This window comes from Podarcis vaucheri (genome assembly GCF_965113315.1).
Source record: "Podarcis vaucheri genome assembly, chromosome: 1".
In the NCBI taxonomy this organism is placed as follows: Eukaryota; Metazoa; Chordata; class Lepidosauria; order Squamata; family Lacertidae; genus Podarcis; species Podarcis vaucheri.
The window spans coordinates 44,341,036-44,365,177 of NC_138759.1; the positions used below are offsets into that span (position 1 = coordinate 44,341,036).

The 24,142-nt window shown below is 40.5% G+C and overlaps 1 protein-coding gene and 1 long non-coding RNA gene across 2 annotated transcripts in view; one reads left to right on the forward strand and one right to left on the reverse strand.

Annotated features, from left to right (window-relative positions):
- KNL1 (kinetochore scaffold 1) overlaps positions 1-20,649 on the forward strand; it is a 32,328-nt gene extending 11,679 nt beyond the window's left edge. The window contains exons 10-26 of the mRNA XM_082239177.1: positions 1,197-4,793; positions 5,116-5,254; positions 6,835-6,902; positions 7,235-7,330; positions 7,746-7,861; positions 9,753-9,843; positions 10,961-11,077; positions 12,464-12,551; positions 13,217-13,300; positions 13,765-13,804; positions 13,918-14,019; positions 14,964-15,064; positions 16,188-16,256; positions 16,850-16,959; positions 17,819-17,937; positions 19,770-19,892; positions 19,999-20,649. Coding sequence (XP_082095303.1) covers positions 1,197-4,793; positions 5,116-5,254; positions 6,835-6,902; positions 7,235-7,330; positions 7,746-7,861; positions 9,753-9,843; positions 10,961-11,077; positions 12,464-12,551; positions 13,217-13,300; positions 13,765-13,804; positions 13,918-14,019; positions 14,964-15,064; positions 16,188-16,256; positions 16,850-16,959; positions 17,819-17,937; positions 19,770-19,892; positions 19,999-20,113 — 5,175 coding nt within the window. The 3' untranslated portion in view covers positions 20,114-20,649. The remainder of the gene's footprint in view (positions 1-1,196; positions 4,794-5,115; positions 5,255-6,834; positions 6,903-7,234; positions 7,331-7,745; positions 7,862-9,752; positions 9,844-10,960; positions 11,078-12,463; positions 12,552-13,216; positions 13,301-13,764; positions 13,805-13,917; positions 14,020-14,963; positions 15,065-16,187; positions 16,257-16,849; positions 16,960-17,818; positions 17,938-19,769; positions 19,893-19,998) is intronic.
- Positions 17,778-22,225, reverse strand: LOC309542707. The gene is made up of 3 exons (XR_014224386.1): positions 22,129-22,225; positions 19,145-19,304; positions 17,778-17,881 (listed from the first exon to the last, which is right to left on the reverse strand). It is a non-coding gene; the product is annotated as an uncharacterized lncRNA (long non-coding RNA).
- Positions 22,226-24,142: the final 1,917 nt, after the last annotated feature.

Genomic DNA, 24,142 nt, shown 5'->3' on the forward strand with positions numbered 1-24,142 from the left:
ACAAACCTGGTGGCGGCAGTGGCGGAGGAAGAACAAGCAGCCCAAAGGGGCTGCTTTCAGGCTGCTCGTTCCTCCACCACCACCTCTGCCGCTCGCAAGGGCAGGCATAGGAGCCGCAGTTGGGAGCAGCGCAGTGCCCTTGTGAGAAGCGGGCGGCAGCAGCGGGACCAGCAGCAAGAAAGGGCTCCTTTCGGGCCTGTCATGCCGCCGCCCGCCTCACTCGAGTATAAAATTCTGTATGCTAGCTTTCATCAATCAGATGTTCTTGGGCCTGCCCACCCCCCATGTTGTTCAACTACAACTTCAATGATGTCATGGTGGCTGAGGTTGATGGGCCTTCTGGTCTAACATCTGGAGGACAGCAGGTTGGCAAAAACTGCTGTCAACAAAATAAAGAGCAACACACTGAAGAATACAGTGGTACCTCTGGATGCAAACGGGGTCTGTTCCAGAGCCCCGTTCGCATCCTGAAGCGAACGCAGCCCGTGGGTCGGGATTCACTGCTTCCGCGCATGCGCGTGATGTCATTTTGAGCATCTGCATGAGCGGCAAAACCAGGAAGTAACGCGCTCCGTTACTTCCGGGTCACCGCGGAGCGCAACCTGAAAATACTTATCCCGAAGCTACTTTAACCTGAGGTATGACTGTACTTATTTACTTTAGAAGACCTGGTTCCTCCCTGCCCCCAATCTTTGCATTGTTTGTTTAACTAGTCAGTAGTGTAAGATGGCCTTACCATTTTGGTATCTGAAAGTTAGGTTAAATGTGCTTAGAAGTTAAGTACAGTGGTACCTCGGGTTACATACGCTTCAGGTTACAGACTCCACTAACCCACAAATAGTGCTTCAGGTTAAGAACTTTGCTTCAGGATGAGAACAGAAATTGTGCTTCGGCGGCACAGCAGCAGCAGGAGGCCCCATTAGTTGAAGTGGTGCTTCAGGTTAAGAACGGACCTCCGGAACGAATTACTTAACCTGAGGTACTACTGTATAGGCAGCAACCATTTTGCATGGGGGCTTCATTCCTGGCCCCACCACCCATCAGTGGAACATGCATAAGCCCGTTCCACCCCCATTCCTCCCCTCCAAAAGGACCCGCGTTTTGGCAGTCACATGTCAGTTGGACGTGCCTAAAGTGGTCACTGCCTGTACATAAGTTTCAGTAAACAGTTTGTTTCTTTTTCTTTTTTTTAATAGGATAATGTAAACAACAAGCAAGAATGGAGCAAAATGGATAGGACGCTCCTCTTCTCAGATGAAAATGAAATGGATATGACGTCTGGTCACACTATAGTAATTAAGCATGCCACTGAATTGAAACAACAAGTTATACAAATGAATGATCTCAGTTTTAATAGCTGTGCTACAAAGGGAAATGAGTCCTGTTTGTCTCAACAGAAGACAAACACTGAAAACACAAACAAAATAAATTTTGATGACTTCTTGAAAAGCTTGAAGTCCACTAAACTATTTCCTTCACCCATTGCTTCAGAGGCTTCAGAAAGAAATGTGTGTCCTTCAAAGGAGAATGTATATACCTACTTAGAAGGCGGAAATAGCAAGAACACAGATTTTGGAAGACCCGCTAACAGGCAAAACTATGCAAACGTTAATGAAGGAGGCGTTAGCATAAAAAATGCTGGCGGTGATGCCTCAGTGTCTTGTTATCAGGGAACTATTCCATTTTCTATGCCCTTTGGATCTGTTACTTCTATGCCTGTTCTGCATGGTAACACTAATAGAAAAAGTGGGGTTTTAAACAATGCAGCATCCTTAAATTCTGCAGATAAAACTTCTATATTTGGATTTGGTGAGGACATGGAAATAACTAAACCCACATACTTAATAGATAATCCTATAAATGCTGCTGGATTCCAAGATATGCCATCTCAAGAAATGGGAATTGGTAAGAAAGGTATAACTCTATTAGATAAGACAGTTTTATTTTCCCAGAGTGAAGACAATGAAATGGAGTTTACCAAGAGCTGTACAGTAGCAGCGCAGTATGATATACAGCAGTGTGAAAGAACATCTCAGGTGCCCTCCTTACAACCTTTGGATAAAACTGTTTATCATAACAACATGGACAAGACTAAAGCCATAACAACCATAATAGATCAACCTGTAAAAGCTGCTGGTGCCCAAGCTATGCAAAAACAAAGTGAGTCGGGATCAACTAATGTAACCGGACCAGCTTGTGACAAAACTCTTGTATTTCCCCAGAGTGAAGACAATGAAATGGAGTTTACCAAGAGCCTTACAATGGCAGTAGAGGAAGCTCCTCTAGCACAATCATGGATACCCGCAGGAAGTACCAACATGTCTGTATTTAGCAGTAACATGGCAATAAGCAAGTCCACAGCTTTTCCAGAAGGTAAAACGATTATGTATATGCACAATAACAGCATGGAAGTAACTAAGCCTATAAGTCACATAATCAATACATCTCGAGAAGATACTGCTTTCAAGCCTTTGCAGCTGAAGAAAAAAGAGATGGACAAGGTGATTCGATCAAGTTCAGCCAAGGAAGAGACCATGTGTTGCTTGGATAAAGACAAGGAGATGACGTTTATGAGGAGCCAAACAGTGTCAGTAAACAGTGATATTATTATCCCATGGGCCAAGGTAGCTACTCAAGTACTGTCCTCAGCTCCGGTAGATAAAAACAGTATGTCCACACACAGCAGTGATGCAGCAATAACGAAATCCACTGCTTTTGTTCCTGCAAATAAAACGATAATGTGCAATAACTCAATGGAAATAACAAAGCCCATATCAAGTGCATTTTTAAACAGATGTTTCAAGTCTTTGCCGCAGCAAGAGATGAGCACTACCACAATACCAGGCTCAGTTACAGATAATACTGTTCTTGCCCTACATGATAATGAAATGGAGATGACAAAGTGCCATACAATAACTGTAAATGTTGATAACATCTCCCCGTCAGAAAACTCTCCCCATATACAGTTTCATCAGGATGATATGAACATTGCAGGATCTTATGCCATTGCTAAAAACCCTAAGGGAAACTTGCCTTGGAATGTGATGAAGCTGGAAATGGATGCTGGATGGGAACCCTCGTCAGATCAAATTGCAACATTAGCTATGGCTGGCACAGAAATGGTTAAAAGGCAGACAATGCCATTTGACAGCAGAACATCCCTGTATTGCCAGCCAGCTAGCCAAGCTAAGCTCTTAGGCCACCCCAATAAGACTGATGCATTTGCATTTTACCAGGATGGCACAGAAGTCACAATCCTGCCACCTAGTGCTGCTGTTAATGGGAACCTGGAGGCACCTGAGAAACAAGAAATGCTAACTAAAAACGTAAGACAGAATTTAGGTAATGTACCTTTCCCTACATGTAGGGGGACATTGCAAGATATAGAAGCTACTAGAAATCAAGCAGTTATCACTTACAACCCTAACTATCCATGTGATGCTGAGAAACAAAGACCAAAGTCCTCCACAAGGTCAGAAGAAAAGGCTTTTGGATTTTTAGGCTGTGAGAACATGGAGATGAATGGTGTTAAAAATCAATGTTTTCATTCTCGGACAAAATCTAGCTCTGAATTTCCCCATTTCAGTTATGGGGGGGAACACGATGCCCAAATTGACAATGATATCTCTCAAAAATGCAATTCACCTGCCAGCGCGACGCTACCGATAGCTCTGGAAATTGTCCCAGAACAACAGAACCTTTTGAAAATCCAAGAGAAACAGCTGGAATCCTGCACATTTAAAGCTAATTTTGCAAAAGAATCTACCTTGAATGATGGATATTGTGAAAAAAAAGATTTTACATTTCCAGTTAAAATGTCTGCGTCATATACAAAGTTACATGAGGAAACTGCTATTGAATCAAACACACAGAGAATGTGCATATCAACTGCTGAATTCAAGAGCCTGAAAGATGATCCAAGAAAGTTATCTCAGTCAAGACAGGTTGGTAGGTTTGCTGGAGAAACAGAGGCTTTTCCAGTTGATAAAATAACTAAAAAATGTGGTACTGTGTTGTGTGACTGGAGTAGCACTGCAAAAGATAATAACATGGACCCTCCTCCCATCAATAATGTTACTTCAGAGGAGGAACCAATCCTTTTGTCTAAACTGTCTGATGTTGTCAGTGATTGTTCAAAGCTTAATGATAATGGGAAGAAGTCTGAACTTTTCCTACCTTCTCAAGACATTGGGAAAGAATTGCCCCAAATGGCATTGAAGCCAGCTGATCATTTGGAGTTGAGAGAAGATGCAAAAAAAGTATCTAATATTCCTGCTGCTTCTAATGAGTGGACAAAGAATGATTTTACAGATGTTGCTCCTCTCTCTGTGCCCTTAAATGCCATGTGGAATGATAGCTGTAAGATGAAAAAATCAGCCCTGGGTATCTTCCCACCTAAACTGCCAAATAAAAGGAAGCCTACTGTTTCTAATGTAGAATATATTGGTGCCAGATCAGAAGAGAAGGTAGAAACTCAAGGTTCAAAAATCACTCAGTTTCTCAGGAGATCCCTGGACAAAGTTACCCCCAACTTGAGTCCATCTCATTATATAGATGAAGAACTGCTTCCTGCATGTGTAGGTGAAGTGGATTTTGATGAGTCTTTAGGTTGTGAAGTGCCAGAAAAGCTGATGAATGAAAAGGAGCTTGCTGATACGGAAGGCTGTCTGCTTGGAGTGTTTGAAACAAGTAGCAGGAAGAGAAGGTCTTGGAATCAAGATGATGAGAAACTTCAGCAGGAAAAGAAGCTCAAGACAGACGAGGGCTGGAATGATGCAGTAGAGTTAAAGCAGGTGGGTTTAAGATGATTGTTTGGCACTTGGTCACCTATGAATTAATGAACAAAGTACATATTTAACAGTGGGTTTTATCCTAAAGGAAGCTGAAATGGTATAGTAGCTATAAATTCATTAAGTGGTGTGGGGGGCAACTGATTCTTTCAGTTGTAGTGCTGTGCTCCTGAAGGGTGGGTAAGAAATAACATTTTTAAAAAATCAGGTGGTCTTTCAAATATTTGGTGATCCACAGCAAACAAAGAAATAGTTGAGTTGCTATATCTACAAAATAATCTTGCTAATTTAACTTTTATTGAATAATTTTTTATTATTATTTTAGCCCCTCTCCAGCACAATGTTAGCTCATGAAACACAGGAAGGTGAAAATGTTACCGACCTATTAGCTACAAATATGGAAAAGAAGCAAAGCAGCAACAGCAGCTCTTTGGATTCGGTTAAGGCTGATACAGACTTCTCTAGTAAGAATTCCTTCTTATCTGATTATATTGATTTCAACTAATTCAATCAGTAAAGAACACTACAGTATCTTGTATGTGATAGAGGTATTCAGGAATGAATGGCTTCACAAGCACACTTATGCAAATAGGATAGACAAGCTTCTAAATGAGACACTCTTGTATTTAGTGTCATCTAAGGGTTCCAATGGAATTTCTCAAAATAACTTGTCAAAAGATTATATCTGATTTGTTCCCATATGCATAGTCTTGCTTCGTCAGGTTACTGTTCTACTTTTGCAAGTCCAAATAGACGTGCCCCTGCCCCCTTTGCATTTCAACAATATCTTAGAGCAAGAAGCTGCTGGAGGAGAGGACAGTGAATTGAGGTCTACTTAGTTTGCAGAAATTTTCCTTTCTCAGCAGCCCTGTATCCCTGCCCCACCCACTCCAACCCTCTGGTGAAACTTTTGAGTGGGTGCAGATAGCTATAGTGGTGAGTTAAGCCAGTAAAAAAATATCCTGTAAACTTACTTAACCTACTTGGAATCCAAACCATCACCTCTGATTAGAGTCTCCTCTGAGATGCTTCTTCAAAGTGGGAAGCTATAATGGAAAAAAGTGCCAGGTCCTCTGTTCTCTTACAGTTTTCAGTCACACTCTTACCGCAATTCACCCTTTCTTCCTTTGGCACTGCTGAGAACGCAGCTGCCTTGCTGGCTAAGACTAGAAGTCCATCTCCTTCAGTGTTCTGTTTTCAAAAAGAGCCAGCAAGCCCACACACAGGGTATGATGAATATAGATGGCTATTTGCCCCAGTATTTATGGAAGTCTATTGACACTAATAAGAAGCTTATGTTCTTAGCTTTTAGGGTTAATCACTATTGATAGATGGATCCTTAATAGCTATTGATGGTTGATCCACCCTAAACTTGTCCGATGCTTTTGAAAACTCTGGCATTGTTGCATATTGTTTTGGTAAATTCTAGAAGATACCCATGTATTAAACTGTCTACCGAAGGATATTGGATGGTGCCTCCTCTCTCTGCCAGGAGGAACATAATGGCAAGGGGAAAACTAGCCTGGCCCTGGCCATTGGTCAGAAATGAGCAGCTGCAGAGAGCTACTCTTCTCTCCCCTCCCCCGGAAAAAACTGTTCCAACTGCCAATTGCCCTGAGATTTAGAACCAAAGGAAAAGGCACGTGTCCTGCATTGGTCAGAGCATCAGGAGCTGCTGCGTGTAATCTGCCTTGAATAGTATTTGAATCATCTAAAGATTTTACATAACATTTTTTATGCTAGTATTTTGAGAGCAGCATTTTGATATTAACTACACTATTTGTATTATTACTATTTTATAAACCTCCGTATTATGAATTGGGGGTGCAGATCTACTTGGTTACAGGCACTTCATTGTTAAGATCTCAAAGATCACCAGGACTTGATCTAACAAAGATCACAATCCTAAATCAAATATAATAAAAATCACTTCAGACCACTAATCTAGACTGAAGTGGCCTTCACTTAACATTGATATATTGTGGGTATTCTGTATATAATTGGGACACAATTTCTTGTTTAGCACGTCTGTTTTCCCCCCTAGTTCAGCAAAATAGTGAAATGGAGATTCCGCTTCTCACGAACATTATTTGTGACCAAAATTTGAAGGAGGTATGTAAGAAGCTTAAAGCCCTTTAATTCTCTTTATCTGTGAACAGTGTATATATTGCTGCAGTTATAGAATAACACCCCTAGTGATATCCAGCAGGCTTCCATTTTAAGATGTGTAATGTAAGACATTCAGATAGTCTTCTCTCTGTTACCAGATGCCTCTGAATGTTACTGCTGTTTATTTGTTGTGTTTGTGTTGTTTCTGCTGATGCTGCTTTTTATTAATTTATCATTTTAATCTTGGTATTATGATTTCTGTTTGTTTTTGATCTAGCACCTCAGGTAATACTAAGACTATTTTAAGTAGTTATGTGTGAACACTTCATTTTCAGAAACTGCAGGATGGTACTATCACAGTCGGTGAATTTTTCACACTCCTCCAAGTTGATGTGATACACTCTCCTCACCAGAGTTTGGTCTCACCCAAAGTAAGCATACAGACATACAGATCTACATTTAATAACATGTAAGATATGTGTTTGGAAATTGTTACAAGACCCACACTATATATACTCGTAAACTCTTTTTGACTTTTTACTTCAGTTTCAGAATGAGCTTGGTGATGACTTGTACCATATGTTAACTGAGATCCATTAGTACTTTTATGTGCTTCATGCAACCATTACACTCGGCGACATCTTCATTAACCATGAACTTGGCCAAAGTTTGCTTTTGTCTTTCTTGCTCTTGGGCAATTTAAAAAGCTTCTGGTCTATTCAGAACTCCTGCAGCAATAAAGACACACTTAACATCTGGCTGTAATTCTTCTATTTGAATATACATCATGTCTTTTGGACTCTTAAATATATGAAACCCTGTTGACTTTTATTTTCCTCTCTATAGCATGCAGTTAACACAGCTCTTACCCCGGAAGATGAGTTTTTGAACGAGTACGTTTACTGTCCCAAGTTCCAAATTTACAAAGAAGATTGCCAAGCTCTCTACAAGATAATAGAAGAGTAAGATGCTTGCAAATTTTGTTCATAGAGTATATTTTTGATTACTGCAACTTCTGTCAGATGTGTGTTATCATTGATATAAGTTGATCTCTTCAATAGGGTTTGCATGACACTTTTGCTGGGAGTTTCACAAGCTCTTTTAAATGCAGGTATTGAAGTTGTCTGTGCGCCTTACAAGTATGTTGGAGAATGCAGGCACTTATCTCTTCCATATTTAGCTTTTCCTCCCTCCCACCCTTTGCTCCCAATTTTCTGGGATACAGTGGCCATATCCGTTATCTGAACCCTTTTATTAACTAGAAGAGATTGAAATTGGTGATAAAAAACCAAGCAACTATAAATGGTTATCCCCCTGCCCCCCCCCCAGTAGAAACGCTTCCACAATTGTTTTATTGTTTACATATGTATACAGAAAAGAAGTGAATGAAGAAAGATGTGGTCTAGGTAGAGATGCTGGAGGATTTAATTTACTCTACCTTTTAGAACAAACTTGGCTGATTCACTATACTTCAAGAAATGCTCTAAGAAGCAAGTGGATGTCATTCATTACATGTTGCCTCTTCCAGGGTAATTGTACAGAAAAAAGGCTGTCAACATTGGCACCACCGTTACACACACACACACACACCACTACAATTATTTAGGAATAATTATACACATAATAATATATGGCTGCTTCCTGGAGCATTTTCACAAATATTTTCAACCTGTGTAGAAGGAGCTGTGTTTTCTAGCTGTTCTAATTAGAATAAAACTGAACAAGAAAAGAACTAAGAGGCATCCCTCAGTTCACCATATTACAAAGCTAACATTTGTTTATTTACTAAAATGTTGGTTTTAGTTATGGAAAAAAAATAAGGTTGTTTTAAATTCACACAGAAATGGGGCTAATGGTGAACATGTGCAGAACAGAAACAGTTGTGATAAAGTACATTACTTCCATCTCTAGATATAAGGTGCCTTTGATCATGATGAAGGGAGCCAAGCAGTTAAATATGATCGGAGGTCAAAGTGAGCTGAATGTAGGTGAAATATGTGGCTAGGTAATAGATCATCATGTTCTACGGCAGCTAAGCCTCCTTGAGGTATATTGTCCTGTACAAGCTTGGAAGGTTTCATACATATAGCTCAAAAACCCTTAAGCAGTGAGAGCAAAAGGCCCATATGAGGTGCTGCTACATCTGCATTAGGGCACCTCAGGCCCCTTTTTCAGAGGCACCTGAAAATCCTGCAGTGATCTCTGACACAGCTGAATTAGCTGGAGTCCAAAAAAGAAACAGAGGATATCTAAGTGACACAGATGGGGCTTTTTGGATCCTAGCCAATGTGTTCCTGCATAGTTTAAAGTTCTGGATTGGATTGGATGCTGTCAACAGCATACTGTAGTCCAGTACACATAATCTCTAAATAGGACAAATGCTGGATGAGACCAAAGGACTATCTAGTCCAGCATTCTGTTCCTAAAGTTCCTAAAGGAGTTGGTCACAAGTGCTTGCCCAATGAAATTATGTTCTCAGAAATGCTATCTTAGAATCTTAGAAATAATGTTCTCAGAAATGCTATCTTAAAATCTATGAAGAGCAGAATTTATTCCAGGCCAGAATCACAGCTCATTTGAAGGCGCTGCTTATTCTCTTAAGATAGAAGCACACCAGAAATATTATATTATATATTATATATTATATATTATAATATATTAAAATGTTATATATAACCAGGGCTTTTTTTCAAGCCGGAACTCACTCAAACTCAGTTCTGGCACCTCTTAGGTGGGCACCATTGCCATTCTAAGAGAACAAGGGAGGCATTCATGGTGAGTTCTGGTACCTCTTTTTCTAGAAAAATTGCACAATGTAATTATTACAATCATTATTTATAATTAATATTTCAGATTAAAATTGTATGCAGAATACCAGCATAAACTTCTGGTGAATGTGAACAAAAGTCTATGGGGAGTAATGAGAACCTGTTCGGACGAGGAGGTATGGGCAACTGACTCATTCTGAATAATTAAATGTTTGTTTGTTTGTTTGTTTGTTTAGAAAGCTACAGACTTCTAATGCATTTGCATCTCTCATGGCAGTTTGCAACAATTAAAAACCACAATCCCATACAGTGGTACCTCGGTTCTCAAGCGTAATCTGTTTAGGAAGTCCGTTCAACTTCTAAAACATTCGAAAACTGAGGCACAAAGGGCTGGCTGCAGGTTCAATTGGGAAACATGCAGCGAAAGCCGTTCAACTTCCAAGGTGCATTTGAAAACAGAAGCAATTACTTCCGGGTTTTTGGCGTTCGAAAACTGAAGCGTTCGGCTTCTGAGACGCTCGAAAACCGAGGTACCACTGTAATAGAAATAAAACAATTTAAAGGCAGAAGCAGGCTTGGCAGATCAAAACATTACAAAATGAAAGACCAATGGTTGCCAGAAAAGTAAACTTTCAGTCAGTTAGTGAAAAACTGTAAGAAAAGGAGCCAATTGGTTCCCACAGGAAGGATATACCACAATTTGGGCATTGGAAGTTCCTCTTTTGTCTCATCAACCATACCTTGGTCACAAGTGGGACACAATTAGTATAGGGCTCAACAATATATTGTACAAAGTGGTCAGGCTAATGTAAGAGGAGATGGTTTCTCAGTGATGTTTCTAAATCAGCATAATAAAACACTGCAAAAATATCTGTTGGTGGAGGGAAGAATAATGCAATAAAATCTAGATCTGTAGCATTGAAGAGTACTTTTAATTAAATGGGGTGTAGTCTGCATAAACTAGTTTTGAGGTATATTCTTATACAAATAATGAGCAGAGAGAGAGATCTGTTGCAGACATGCACCAAGGGCCAAACTACACATTGCAAATGAAGGGTGAATCAACTTACTCTAGGGACACCTCCATAAAGAACTTAAATTTGGAGCCAGTGAGCAAACCAGCAACACATGGGGGTGGGGAAAGAAAGTGTTTCCTGGGACAACTTGCCTTTGAGGTGCTTCCCACTGCCAACCAAGGTGCACTTGAGAGGTTCTGTCATTAAAAAATAAAATAAAACTATCATGTTCACTTCCAGTTCCCTTATTCTTCTAATGTATTCCATTTCACTGCAGCTGAAACGCTTTGGAGAAGGGCTACGCGAAATGAAATCCAGTTTCCTCAAGAAGAGTAAAGTTCTTGCTCACAAAGGAAAAGCAACATTATATAGAAAGCTGGTGCAAAATGGACAGGTAAATTTTTGAGGTAACCAGTGAGATAATACTTGGCTGCCTTTCCACGTATAGAGATCCTTCCCTCCTTCCAATGAGTTCTGGGCATTTTACAAAGGACTGTCCTGATTATTCCTCACAACAACTATGAAATATGTTAGGCTGAGAGATGAGCCCAAGGTGAGCTTCATGCCTAAACAAGGATTTGAACCAAAGTGTCTCTGGTTAAAAGTCCAACTGTGATGGGAATTGGGGTTGCTTGTGCGTAAACTGCAAACTGCTCCAAGCTAGCCGTGTAGCTAAAACTTTCCCCGGTTGACAGCCCTTGAAACGCGACTGTCTTAGTCACTGGCAGAATCCGTCAGTGGGCGGGACCTAAATTTGCGCCAACATAGGAGTTGTTTGACTCCAAGTCTCCACCTAGATTCCCTGCGTGGAAGCCTTCTGCGCAGCGTGGGCGTGCCAAGCGGAGGTCCTGTGCTCTCTCCGCTGATTTCACTGGAAGAGTCTCTGAGCCTCCCCTCCGCCTTGCTCTCGGCTTCCCCTTTCTCCCTGGTGTCCCCTGGATTTCTTTCCCCCGTGGGAACCCTCTCTCCTTGCTAGTTGCCTCCCCTGCATCACTGGAGCGACTTTCCTCTCCTCTTCCCTCTGATGGCAGTTCCCTGACACCAACACTGTAATTGCTGCATATGAGAGAGGTTGTCATTTCCTCATGTCCTTAAACACAGTTTGGTTCCTGGATTTAGCTTCACATTTATATTATGGAATAAAATGGGGAAATAGCATGGGTGCTAGAGGAGTTGTGTATCTTAGTTTGGAAAGTGGGGCAGCGGGAAAAGATAGTTTCAATGTAACTTTTAGCTCTATGGCTAAAACATATAATCCTGTTTGGTGGATCTGCTTGTTTGTAGTTTTCTTTATAATTCTTATTTTTGTTTATTAACATGGTATAGGTTTAGACTTTGAGATAAAGGCTACATAGTGAGCGGATTCCTTACTTGAACAAGACCCTGTATCAAAATATAGCAGTTCATCTAGTGTACTATACTGTCTCTATTCTCATCCTTCTCCCCTACAAATCAGTAAAAAGGCATAGTCACTCTGGTGTTCTCTCCTGCGTGTTTTAATCTGATACTGTAAACTGATTTCATTTGGGGCCCAATAAAAAGTTTGGGGTACCTACTGTTGTCATGTTGCTGAAACAGCTTCTGTGGGCCAGAGCCCATCCTTTGTTGGAAAGACCATTAGGAAATACATGTAACAGAAAAATGTTTTTTAAAAACTGGTTTTATTTAGTAGCCAGAAATGCCCTTTAATAATATTTGCTTGCTAAGATAGAATCTAGCCATATTTTACATATTATATTACTACTAATAATAAACAATTAACCACATTTTTACATTTAAGCTTCAGTGGGAAAAACTACAGTCAAGACTGGCTAAAGTAGAAGAACTTATAAGGGAAATGGACAGCTGTCTTCTTGCTCTGGAAACAGGTACAGTCTCAAAAATTACTTTTCCAGTAAAGCCAATTTAAATTAATACCTTTGCAGACTAAAGAAAGAAAAAAATAAAAAACAACACCCCTGTTGACATAATTGGGCATACTTTGGTGTCAAAAAGAAATCAACATTCTTATACACATTAAGATCATAGGACTAATAAGCTAAGAGCCATGCTAAGAGACAGGCTACGTAGAATAAGTCCTCTTAGGCAATGAAAATTATTTGGCTTTTGAAGCTTTTGTGGATACAGTCAGCATGTTATTAGTCTATATGTAAATGGATGAACTGCTTTTTTTGAAAACTGATCCTCACAGGAAGTAAAATGTTCTGCTGTGGTGATTTACAATGTCCACTGGCCCTTGTTGTAGGATGTCTGTAGAAAGATAACTAATAAAGAGTTTCCTCTTTTTATCACTATCCTGTCAAATCAGTGAGCATGACTTGAAACAAGAAGTCTTTGAATATTCTCCTCAACTGTGTACCAAAAGTGTAGAGCAAAGCCAATCTCAAACTACAAATATATTATTTTTTAGGAATACACCTGAAACTCAAAGTTGGGAGCATAATTTCAAAGGTTGTATTTCCTGCTAAGTTGACTGGAGTATATGTATAGCATTTTGAAGTGAATGTTCTTATAAAACACTGCTTAATTTTAGAAACTTCTGCATTGGAAGAGTCTGAGCCAGATGTCAATGATGCCATGGCAGAATACAAGTCTAAATTGAGAGACACTGAGAGAGGTACTGAACCTGTTTTGAGCTGCATGATACAGAAGGCTGTTAGGACACTGAAATTGCTGTGGCTGTGCTTATTATATAGTCTCCAGATCTTTTTACTAACATGAGTTGTAGAATGCATCTTTCTGTCCTGCCATTGCTGAAAGATATTTTCCTGTACTTGGGGCTGTTTTGACTGATCTACATGGAGGTTACTACATGTATGAGCTCTGGAAAGCTTTGATTGGTTGCATCTTTTCAGTGCATGTACTGTACCTATAGGTTCTTCATATACAATATCCTGTATGTAGGATTCACTTAATCCTATACAAATTACATCCGTGTAGGAATTTCATTGAACACCATTTGGCCTTGGAGAATAAACCTAATGGCATGTTGAGGACTAGACCTGCTTAATCAGACAGAATAAACAGTTAATGCTTTTCATCATCATTTTGACTCTTACTGTGTATTTTCTCATTTCTTAGAGCTGGAAAACTACAGAGCCAAAGAGGAGGCACTTCAAAGGTAGAATTAAGCATTAGTGTTTGACATGTATTTATGTGTTGTGAAAAACGCTTGGCTTTAATACTGTTCAGGGTATTTGTCAAATGCATTGCACTTTTGTTGTACTCCTTCAGAGAGCAATCGAATATCAGAGATAAAAAGAAACAGAGAGCTTCTGAAATAAGCCATCTCAAGGAGTATGCAAACAGATGTCAGGAACTTATGAAGAAATACAAGTAAGTAAATTCAGTCAATTAATATCTTGCTGTGAAGGGAATCCAATTCAAGTAATATATTGTCTATGTTTATGTGACATCAGTGGTATCTTCTAATTTTGTCCCCATCAGAGTAGGGGTGGGAAAACCATGGTTTCCAGATGCTGGCCATGTTGGTTGGGGCTGATGAGAGTTGTAGTCCCAGAAAATCTGGAGGGCCGCAGGTTTCCTATCCTTGCTCTAGAGTATAACCAAATTGTTTCAACATTCCTCTTCACCTTCAAACAGAGGATGGCATGGTCCTCATAGGAATGACATTTACTGCTTGGGGGAAACATTTACAAGTAATTACATTTAACATCTATATTCTAAGTAAAAAGAACAAGTGGGCACACAAAAGCAGTTTTTATCTTTCCTTCTTTAATGCTTCCGTATGGTCCATGTGGCTCAAAAAGATTAAGAAATGGGTCCCTAAATACATGTTTTGTTTAAAAGTGGGTCCTAGGTCTGAAAAAGGTTGAAGGTACCTGCTCTAGTCAACTTAGTGTGTGAGGGAGAAATATATAGGTTTTTCAACTTGCAAAGGGGACAGATGTTTTAGATAAAGTAGTTCATGACTACTGAACCCCAATTTTTTTAAAAAAATTAAGGTAGTACAGTGGTACCTCAGATTACATACGCTTTAGGTTAAAGACTCCACTAACCCAAAAATAGTGCTTCAGATTAAGAACTTTGTTTCAGGATAAGAACAGAAATCGGGCTCCGGCAGCAGCAGGAGGCCCCATTAGCTAAAGTGGTGCTTCAGGTTAAGAACAGTTTCAGGTTAAGTATGGACTTCCGGAACGAATTAAGTACTTAACCTGAGGTACCACTGTATTCTTACCAAGTGCCCAGTAACTGTACATGCACTATCCTTCCCATTGTCTTTTGGTGAATTCATTTTTGATAACTTTTTCTGTTTGTAGCTTCTCTGAGTGGGCAATAAAAGAGTGGAATGATCACCAGGCTGTTTTCACCTTCCTTTATGATTCTGTTGAGCTCACTCTCAGCCTTGGGCGCCCTGTAGGTGAGTTGCAAAAATACTAAAAACTCTGTCTGCTATATGAAGCACTATAAAAGCACCACTATCTACTCTAGATGTGTTTTTTGACATTTTACTCCTGCCAAGAGGTCCCAAAAGAACTCAGGTCTGCTCACAAACATCATAACGTGATTTTTTTAAAAGCTAGAAAAACACTAAAGCAGACTACAGGCAAAACTGATTAATTTGATAAGAACTGAGCTGTAAAAAAAATTGCATGCAGACTAAAAAGGCATTTGGTCTTCAATTTTATTGAGTGACATAAATTTAGCTCTCTAAAGTGGTTAAACCAGTGTTTGGGCTATCTAGATTACAGGTAATTAATATTTATTACAATTATTCCTACAACTATTCAGGATCCAAATTCTTCCAAGCCAGTTTACAACATAACAAAATTAAAATATTAAAATAAATCTGATTCCATCCCACAGTTGGTGGTAGATAACCATGTGAAGCACAGTAGGGAGTATAGTGTAGAAGGAACAGACAGTGATCTCTTTGCTAGCTTCTGTCCCTTGTCTGAAATCCTCCATCCAGAGCTGCTGGTAGTGTATGGTTCTAATCACCTTACAAAATTGTGTTACCATTCACTGCTCCAAATTTGGGTCAGTAACTCTTTGCCATGTCACTGTGCAGGAAACTTTCCTCAATGTTTCAGGTGTTTGCAGGGGTAGAGCCGGGAGTAGGACCTCATACAGATGACCAGGATGGCTAGGTCTCATCCTAGCAGTTCCCACTCTTGGTGTCTGCAAAATCAGATCATCAAGCAGAACAGTGAGAAATGGAGCATGGATCTTTGCACAAAAGTCTGCAGAATTGTGTCTTTGGTACAATGGTATTGTAAGCAGCAGAGAGGGACTTGCATAGTTGAATATTCCACTATACAAAAAAAAGTATTTATATTTACATCTTCCCACACTGAATCCTGCACATCATGGCAAAGGCTGGACCCTGACATGCAGGTTTTTTGTGCAGAATGATTTATTTATTTGAATTCTGACCTATATGAAGAGGGACAACCCCAGACACAGGCTGACCATCTCAGTGAAAACTAGACCTCATTCTGAAACAGAATCATAGAACTTATATTATGTCTGCTTTCTCACAGATGGTGCTGTTTTCAGCAACAGGTTCTGCGTGAATATTGTTGGTGTGAACCTCGAATCACTGTTGGATGGTAAGGCTTTGAAGCATTTTGCTTCTGTGATATTTTTTTCTGGAAGGAGATCTGCATTTTCCAGCTTCTCTTGTGAAAAGTATTGCTGAACTTCAAGAAAACATGAAAAGCAGTCTTCTGAGAGCCAGTGTGGTGTAGTGGTTAAGAGCGGTAGTCTTGTAATCTGGGGAACCGGGTTCAAGTCTCCGCTCCTCCACATGCAGCTGCTGGGTGACCTTGGGCCAGTCACACTTCTCTGAAGTCTCTCAGCCCCACTCACCTCACAGAGTGTTTGTTGTGGGGGAGGAAGGGAAAGGAGAATGTTAGCCGCTTTGAGACTCCTGAAGGGGAGTGAAAGGCGGGATATCAAATCCAAACTCTTCTTCTTCTTCTTCTTCTGTGAAGAACCTTCCTTTTTCTCAGATAAAACTTTCAACTAACAATGAAATTCCCAGTGTGAAGCAAAAAGCAAAGCAATTAAATCAAACTAAATATCAAATGCCTTCAAGATTTTGAAGGCATTCAAAATCATCCATGAGTTGAATAGAATGAAATGACGTGAATATAACTTAAACCTAAAACAGAGTTTGTTGTTTCTTTGTTCTCCTATACAGAAGCAAAGGCTTTGCCATCTTCAAAACTAGTGCATAGACTCATCTTCCAGTTTATAAACAGTCAGAGTTCATTGAAGGAAAAATGCTCAACAGTGCATCATCTTTATCAGGTAACTTAACAATGAAAAGCAAAAGGGTTTTTTTAAAAAAATGTTGCTATAATTTGTTCTATGCTGCTTTTATTGCTTGGAAGAGTCAACAAAGAAGATCCAGAAGTACAGGAAAGTCTATACATTTTGGAGCAATTCTAGGTGGAAGTAGCTTCCCAGCAGAACTTTTTCACCTGCTTTAGTGACACTGTAGTGACACTTAATGGAGGCTATGAAGAATGAAAGGAATTCAGCATCACACTCTTCCAATCATTGCAGCTTGCCAGATGGAACTATCCCGCCCCCACTCCTCCCCCTGTGCACAGTTCTGGGAGTTCTCCCAACCCCTCCCCACAAGCCAGGGCGTTGTGTAAGCAGAAGTCCTTGCAGGGTTTCCACTGATTAGGATGATTAGGTGAATCCTGCCCAAAGAAACTGTGTTGTGATTTGCTTTATTGTTTTTCTGCATTTGATGGCCCTTTTCTAGGGTAGAAAAGCAATTTATAAAGTGATTACATTGAGTGTAACTTTAAAAGTTGACAAAATTATGTGTTTTTACATGAGTAGAATGTGTCCTTTTATTTAAAATGCATCTCTGGGTTATTTGTGGGGCATAGGAATTCGTTCATTCCCCCCCCCCCAAAAAAAAAAAATAGTCTGGCCCACCACATGGTCTGAGGGTTGGTGGACTGGCCCACGGCTGGACAAGGTTGCTGACCCCTAGTCTAGTTAAGTTGCTTTGTGTCCGGAGAAGGTTTGCACATATCCTCCTCCTTGCTGTGAAGAAAATGTAGAAGAGGAGTGGCGTACCTTTCCCATCCTATCTCAGGAAATCTGGGACCTAAGTTGTCATCATTACTTGCTCTGATTGTCTAATCAGGTGCTGCGTGACATTTCCCTTGTGGTGAGTCGTTGTGAACTTCTGGGAGAAGAGATCGAGTATCTAAACAGATGGGGTGGAAAATTCAATCTGCTGAAGACAGATGTGAACGATACAAAGTAAATGCTTAACAAAGTCTATTCTAGTTCTCTAAATGTATTTGTTTGGTGTACAAGTTAGGATTGGTGTAAAAGTTAGGATTGGTAGAGGGTGTGTTACAATCCTTCCAAAATCTTTCTGGCAAGAATTTAATTTTATAGCACAAAATTCTAGTGTGTTTCACCTCAGCAGGATTTTAAAAAGCTGTTTCCCCCTATATAGCAAGCAAGGAATGATAGCAAGGATATCCAGATAGCAAGCAAGGAATGAAGTATCTTAAAATATACAGTACAGTGGTACCTCTGGTTGCGAACGAAATCCGTTCCGGAGGCCCGTTCGCAACATGAGCAGAACGCAACCTGCAGCGGCATGTCTACGCATGCGCAGGTTGTGATTTGCCACGCATGCGTGCACAGCGAAACCCGGAAGTAACCCTTTCCGGTACTTCCGGGTCGCCGTGGGACGCAACCTGAAAAAACGTATCATGAAGCAAACATAACATGAGGTATGACTGTATTAAAAATGCATTGCATGAACAGCAGTTCAGCTAAAACATGATAAAAAGAGCAGAACCAAATTAAAACATTGTACTTCCAGAGCGAAAGATGAAACAAAACCAAGTTAAAGCAACTTTCTAAACATAAAAGAGCCTTGTCAAAACAAGATGGGCTGCCTGGCACATAAGAGATAACAAGAAAGAGTGGATCTCCCTGACAGGGGGTCCTGCAGGCTGGGTGCAATCATAAAAGGGTCCCCTCTGTAGTAGCTAGCCACTTAATCTCAGAGGGCAGGGGTACCCAGAAAATGGCCTTTAATGAAGGTAGATTCACGGAGGGAGCAAACAGTCATCCAGGTGGCTTGGACTAGGTGTTTAGGCCTTTATAAGTCAAAACCCAGCTGCTTCAATTGGCCTTGGTGGCAAGCAGGGGCTCTATGAAGGTCTTTAAGAGCTGATGCAATGTTTGCAATGGAAGGTCCCTGTTAACAATCTAGCTGTTGTATTCTGGACCACTTAAAGTTCTGAAGACTTTTCAAAGTCAGCCTGAATTGTTACTAATCAAGCCTGAATTTTTATTGAAGCATAGGTAGATAGTAAGGTCGTTTTATTCCAGGAGGCGGCACAAGCATAATCTGGAATTGGAGAAAGGAAGTCGAAGGCAAAACTATCACATTGTGATCCCAACAGCAAAGCTGGATTCAAATACTGTATATCCCTGAGTTATCAACCTGATCTTTAAGAGGGGTGCAATTCATCCAGTACAAACTGAATGCCTCCACCATGGTCCATTCCTTCTACCCACAGTACTTCAATCCTGTCTGCGTTCAGCATCAGTTTAGTAGCTCTCACTGTGCCCTTTAGATAACTGTTTAAATATCAGTGCATCGCCTAGATTTGATAAAAGGGAGAAATTGAACATAAATAGCATGCAAACTGATTACCTCTCCCAACTGTTTCATGTAGAATACTTAAGTGTGCATGCACATGAAAGCTTATACCCAGAACAAACTTAGCTGGTCTCTAAGGTGCTACTGGACAATTTTTTTATTTATTTTAACATTCAACAGTTACTGAGGCACAACACAAATAATTATTTGGACAGTGGAACCTCGTGTTACGGACAGGATCCATTCTGGAGGCCCATCCATAACACGGAACTGACGCAAGCCAAAGTGCTGCGTCTGCACACATGCGCAGCGCGATTTAGTGCTTCTGCACATGTGCGAGCGGCAAAACCTGGAAGTAACCTGTTCCGGTACTTCTGTGTTGCTGCAGGACGCAACACGAAAACACGTAACCTGAAGCAGACGCAACATGAGATATGACTGTATCTATATTTTGTTTTCTACGTAGAGTGAAGCTCTTATTCTCCAGTTCTGTATCATTTGCAAAGTTTGAAGTTGAACTGTCTTTATCTGCCAGCTATCCTGTGTCCCCAATAGCTTTCACCATTCCAAAATGCACCGGCAAACTTAAGTGAGTAAAATAAAACAGAAGGTGTGAGAGCAATAATTTTTACTATAGTTTTATGGGAAGGTTTTCATTTATTTGATCCTCATGTGTATGCATTTTCTCTTCACAGCCAAGAGGAAATTTCTGTTGTTTTATCCAGTGTTCCAGTGGGAGCCAACTACTTGAAGAGAATGGTCAATCAGATTCATCGTAATCTGCTCCAGGGTCCTTCAATCCAAAGATAGCAGAGCAGCGGAGAGGGGGTGGGGTGGAATGAGCAATCATTCAGTAGTCAAATCTTTGCTTATTTTCTTAGTAAGGATCACCACTTAGTCCATTTTGCCTACTGAAAAGTGTATAGCTAAGGGATATTGCATAGTTCTGTTGTTGTTTTCTAGCACTTTTTAAGGCTACTCTTAATTTCTGATAAACTAATTTTACTGCAAAACTGATGTTGCAGTTCTTCTGCAGTAGTTAGTGCAATTTCATAGGTCAAGTACTGCAGTGATGTGTATCTTCCAAGGCCTACATGTGTATTAATGGCTAGCAGTAGCTTTTGACCCCTACAAAAATCAAGAAGTTCTATTTTTAGAAAGTTGCCCCAAGATTGATTAATTACAACTACAAAAATTAAAACATTGCACATAGAAAAGTAGGTGTGCTATCCAATGTTTCGGACTTGTAATGAAGTGAGTATTGGTGCATCCATGCTTCTGTTGACTGAATTATTTGGCTGCCATCGTCACTAGTCCAGTCTGACTGTTAAGATTTTTAAATTATTCAGATAGATGTGGTTGCATCTCATATCTACAAAGCTTATATTATTATAATAAGGCATCCATATTTTCTCCACTGTGATCTCTAGTTGCTGGACGATGTATGTATATGTGTAAAGTATAGCATTTTTAATGCTTTTTGAATTGTTTAGGTTTTTTAATTTTGTTACTTTTTTGTTAATGGGGGAAGTATAATAAACCCACCTACACTAAAAAAAATTGTCTTAGTGGTGACTTGTAAGTTAAAGTAATGCTGCCAACACTTCCTCTAAATCCACTATTTACTTTGGTGTTGTGTGTGTGTGTGTTTTAAATCCTTTAAACTGGACGATTTTGTTTTTGCTGTTTGTCTTTCCTCTCCTTCAAAAATGGTTTCATATCAAAAGACTGAAAAAACAAATTACTCATTAAAAAACATCAATGGAATAAATGCAAAATATTACACATTCAGTTCTAAGAAGATTGTAAGTTATATTAATCATGGTATTGTGCTCATTTCTCCCTGCTTTTCCTTTCTATAATGTGGTGGTTGTGGTAAAATAACTTCTTTTGACAACCTATTCCTTGTTTAACTTTCTAGAACTGTTTCAGAAAAATTCTGAATATTTTGGATGAAAGGAGTCATTCTACTCTTCCTTTCAATTTAATAACCTCACAAAATAAGAAGATAAATAAATGTTATTTCACAGACAAGATGAGGCCAAAGTGTATGCTTAAAAAGAACAGCATACAGTGGTACTTCAGGTTAAGTACTTAATTCGTTCCAGAGGTCCGTTCTTAACCTGACACTGTTCTTAACCTGAAGCACCACTTTAGCTAATGGCGCCTCCTGCTGCCGCCGCGCCGCCAGAGCACGATTTCTGTTCTCATCCTGAAGCAAAGTTCTTAACCTGAAGCACTATTTCTGGGTTAGCGGAGTCTGTAACCTGAAGCGTATGTAACCTGAGGTACCACTGTATACCATTTTATACTGCCCATTAACCATTAGGTATCTGAACACCATAAACCAGACTAGCAACCACTTGCTCAAGCTCCTTGCTCAGAAAGGAGATGTTAGCAACCAGCTATCATTTATATTTTCTGGGTCCAGCTAGGTTTTTTTAGGAGTGCTCAATTACCATTTTGTTTAAGGAAGTTAACACCACTTCTCTGAAGGAGGTGCTTACAACTCTTGGCCAGACATCCCCTTCTTATTAGATGAAATAAGCTGCAAAGGGCTGGTTTTTGACAGGTGGTCAGCTGGTGTTTGCCAAGCACCTTGTCCACATCCTTGGTCCTCAGCAACTGGAAGTCACCCTGTTGTTGCTCTGTACACCACTACTAGCACAAAGGCATTAGTTGTGGAGTCCAAGTCATTACTGTTCCAGCTGACAATCAACTGAGGCTGCAAAACCAAAGAGAAGCAGACCAGCCTCTGTAGCCAGCTAGGGATCACTGGAATATTACACTGCTTGCCTCCCAGAGACAAGCCAGAGCAACTGCACCTTCTGGCCCTCTGCTTTCTTGACTACTGAGCCTTGATGGGGTTGCACTGGGCTGAGCAGATGAAAGGGTTCCCGGCTCTGCCTCGTTAATTTCTGCCTCTATCAAATTTACTCTTGTCAGTACCAATCAGTAATCATTTGATAACATTTATTAATGAAAGTAGAACAGATATCTCATTGCTTCAGTTCATTTTTAAAGAAGTTTGCAGTTGATTAATAATTGCCTCAAGTTAGCACTATGCTGTTATAAAAGTTCCCCAACCTGTAGCTGCTTTTTCAGTGCTTGGAGTGGCTGTTCTACATAGTTAGCATTTTCTGATGAAACAATTACTATTGGTAGAAGAGCCATGTAGAATCAAATAAAGCAAACACCAACCTTCCAACGCCCATGGGTTCACCGGGATTTTTGAATGAGTGCTCTTGGTACCACCTCCTCTGGTTCCTTCTTGTGTCACTCCCATGGATCAGCCCCCTACTTGCAAGGTAGCGAGTACATGCACACACGTTTGCAAAGATCCCTTAGGAAAGCAAATGTCATTGGGAGGGCCTTTAGAGGCTTCTTGTGCACCAGGGTAAGATATAAAAGGGTTCCTATGGGGGTTACATGGGACTAGGAAACACTGTTTTGATGTTATGGCTGTGCTTCACCGTCAGAGGGCACTCCTGCTGCAAGTTTTTGACAGCTTTCAAATTCCCATTTGTTTTACTGGCTAATTAAAATGAAAAGTTGCTGGTTGGAACTGTAGTGTATATTTGTTTATTAGAGTAGCCCATTGCATCTGCTTGGACTATCTGTTCCAGATGATAGCAGGGTGGATTGATTTTAAATTGGTAGTTTAAAAAAATCCAATGTAAATCAAGTTTCCTATTAATATCTCTCTATATATACCCTCACAGCAAAATTTGGGTCTCACAGCAATCCCACCACCATTGTTGTGGTCACCTGGCAAGAGGCGATCAGGATGAATGTCGGCATCCATCTGTCTGGAAAGACAACGTAGTGTGCCTCTGGGGGTGAAGTCAAGCTGCAGCACCGAAGTGACTTCCCCAGGGCACAAGCCTGGGCTGCTCATGCAAGACCCTCATTTTCAGCCTGTCTTGACATGCAGGGAAGTCTAACTGAGGTTTTCATATCCATTGGCTACTCTCACCTGGTTTAGCTGGCCAGTCGAAGCCATTCTGAGGTGTGGGTGCTATCTATCCCATGCTGACAGCATCTAGGACACATATCTGCATCTAGATAAATGCAGGGTGGGGACCAAAGGTGGACAAACTCATAGGAGCCAACTCCCAGGGGCCGAGGGGTCTTTGCCTCCCAATAAAAAAGTATCAGAGGGAGCTGGGCCTCCCAACGTTGACGGGCGTTGTCATTCAAATAATAGCTATTAACGTTTCCCTTTTTTAAAGGGAAATTCCCTTATTCCGAATAGGATTCCTCGCAAGAAAAGGGAAAAGTTGACTGCTATGATTCAAATGGTGTGCATGCACAGCATCGTGTGGCTTGCCTCCCACCCCCCATATTTTGTTCAAGTTGGCACTCCTGGACAAATTACCCCAGAAGGAGCACGATGTGTCGTCCACCAGAGGTACTACCCCTCCTTTAACACCCCATATACTATATTTTAAAGCCACGTGTCTGCACGTGCGCCTGTGCATCAACATTGCAAGAGTGAAATGTGCGAGGAGAGAAACAACGGAGGGTAGTGTTTGGGTTTCAAGTTCCTCTCTTCCCCAATATGTGTTCTGCAGATGCGGCCACCGAGTCCAAACCTCTTCAGCCTGCTGTGAATACAAGGTCTAGACCAGTGTTTTTCAACCACTGTTCCGCGGCACACTAGTGTGCCGCGAGATGTTGCCTGGTGTGCCGTGGGAAAAATTGAAAAATTCGAAAGATTTTTAAAAAATAAAATGTCAAATTTTCGCCCACTAGGCGGGCGCCGGACTGTGTCCACCCTATTTTCCATACGTCCTGGGTGGGGATCAGATCGGATGGGATCGGATGAGAGCGGACAGA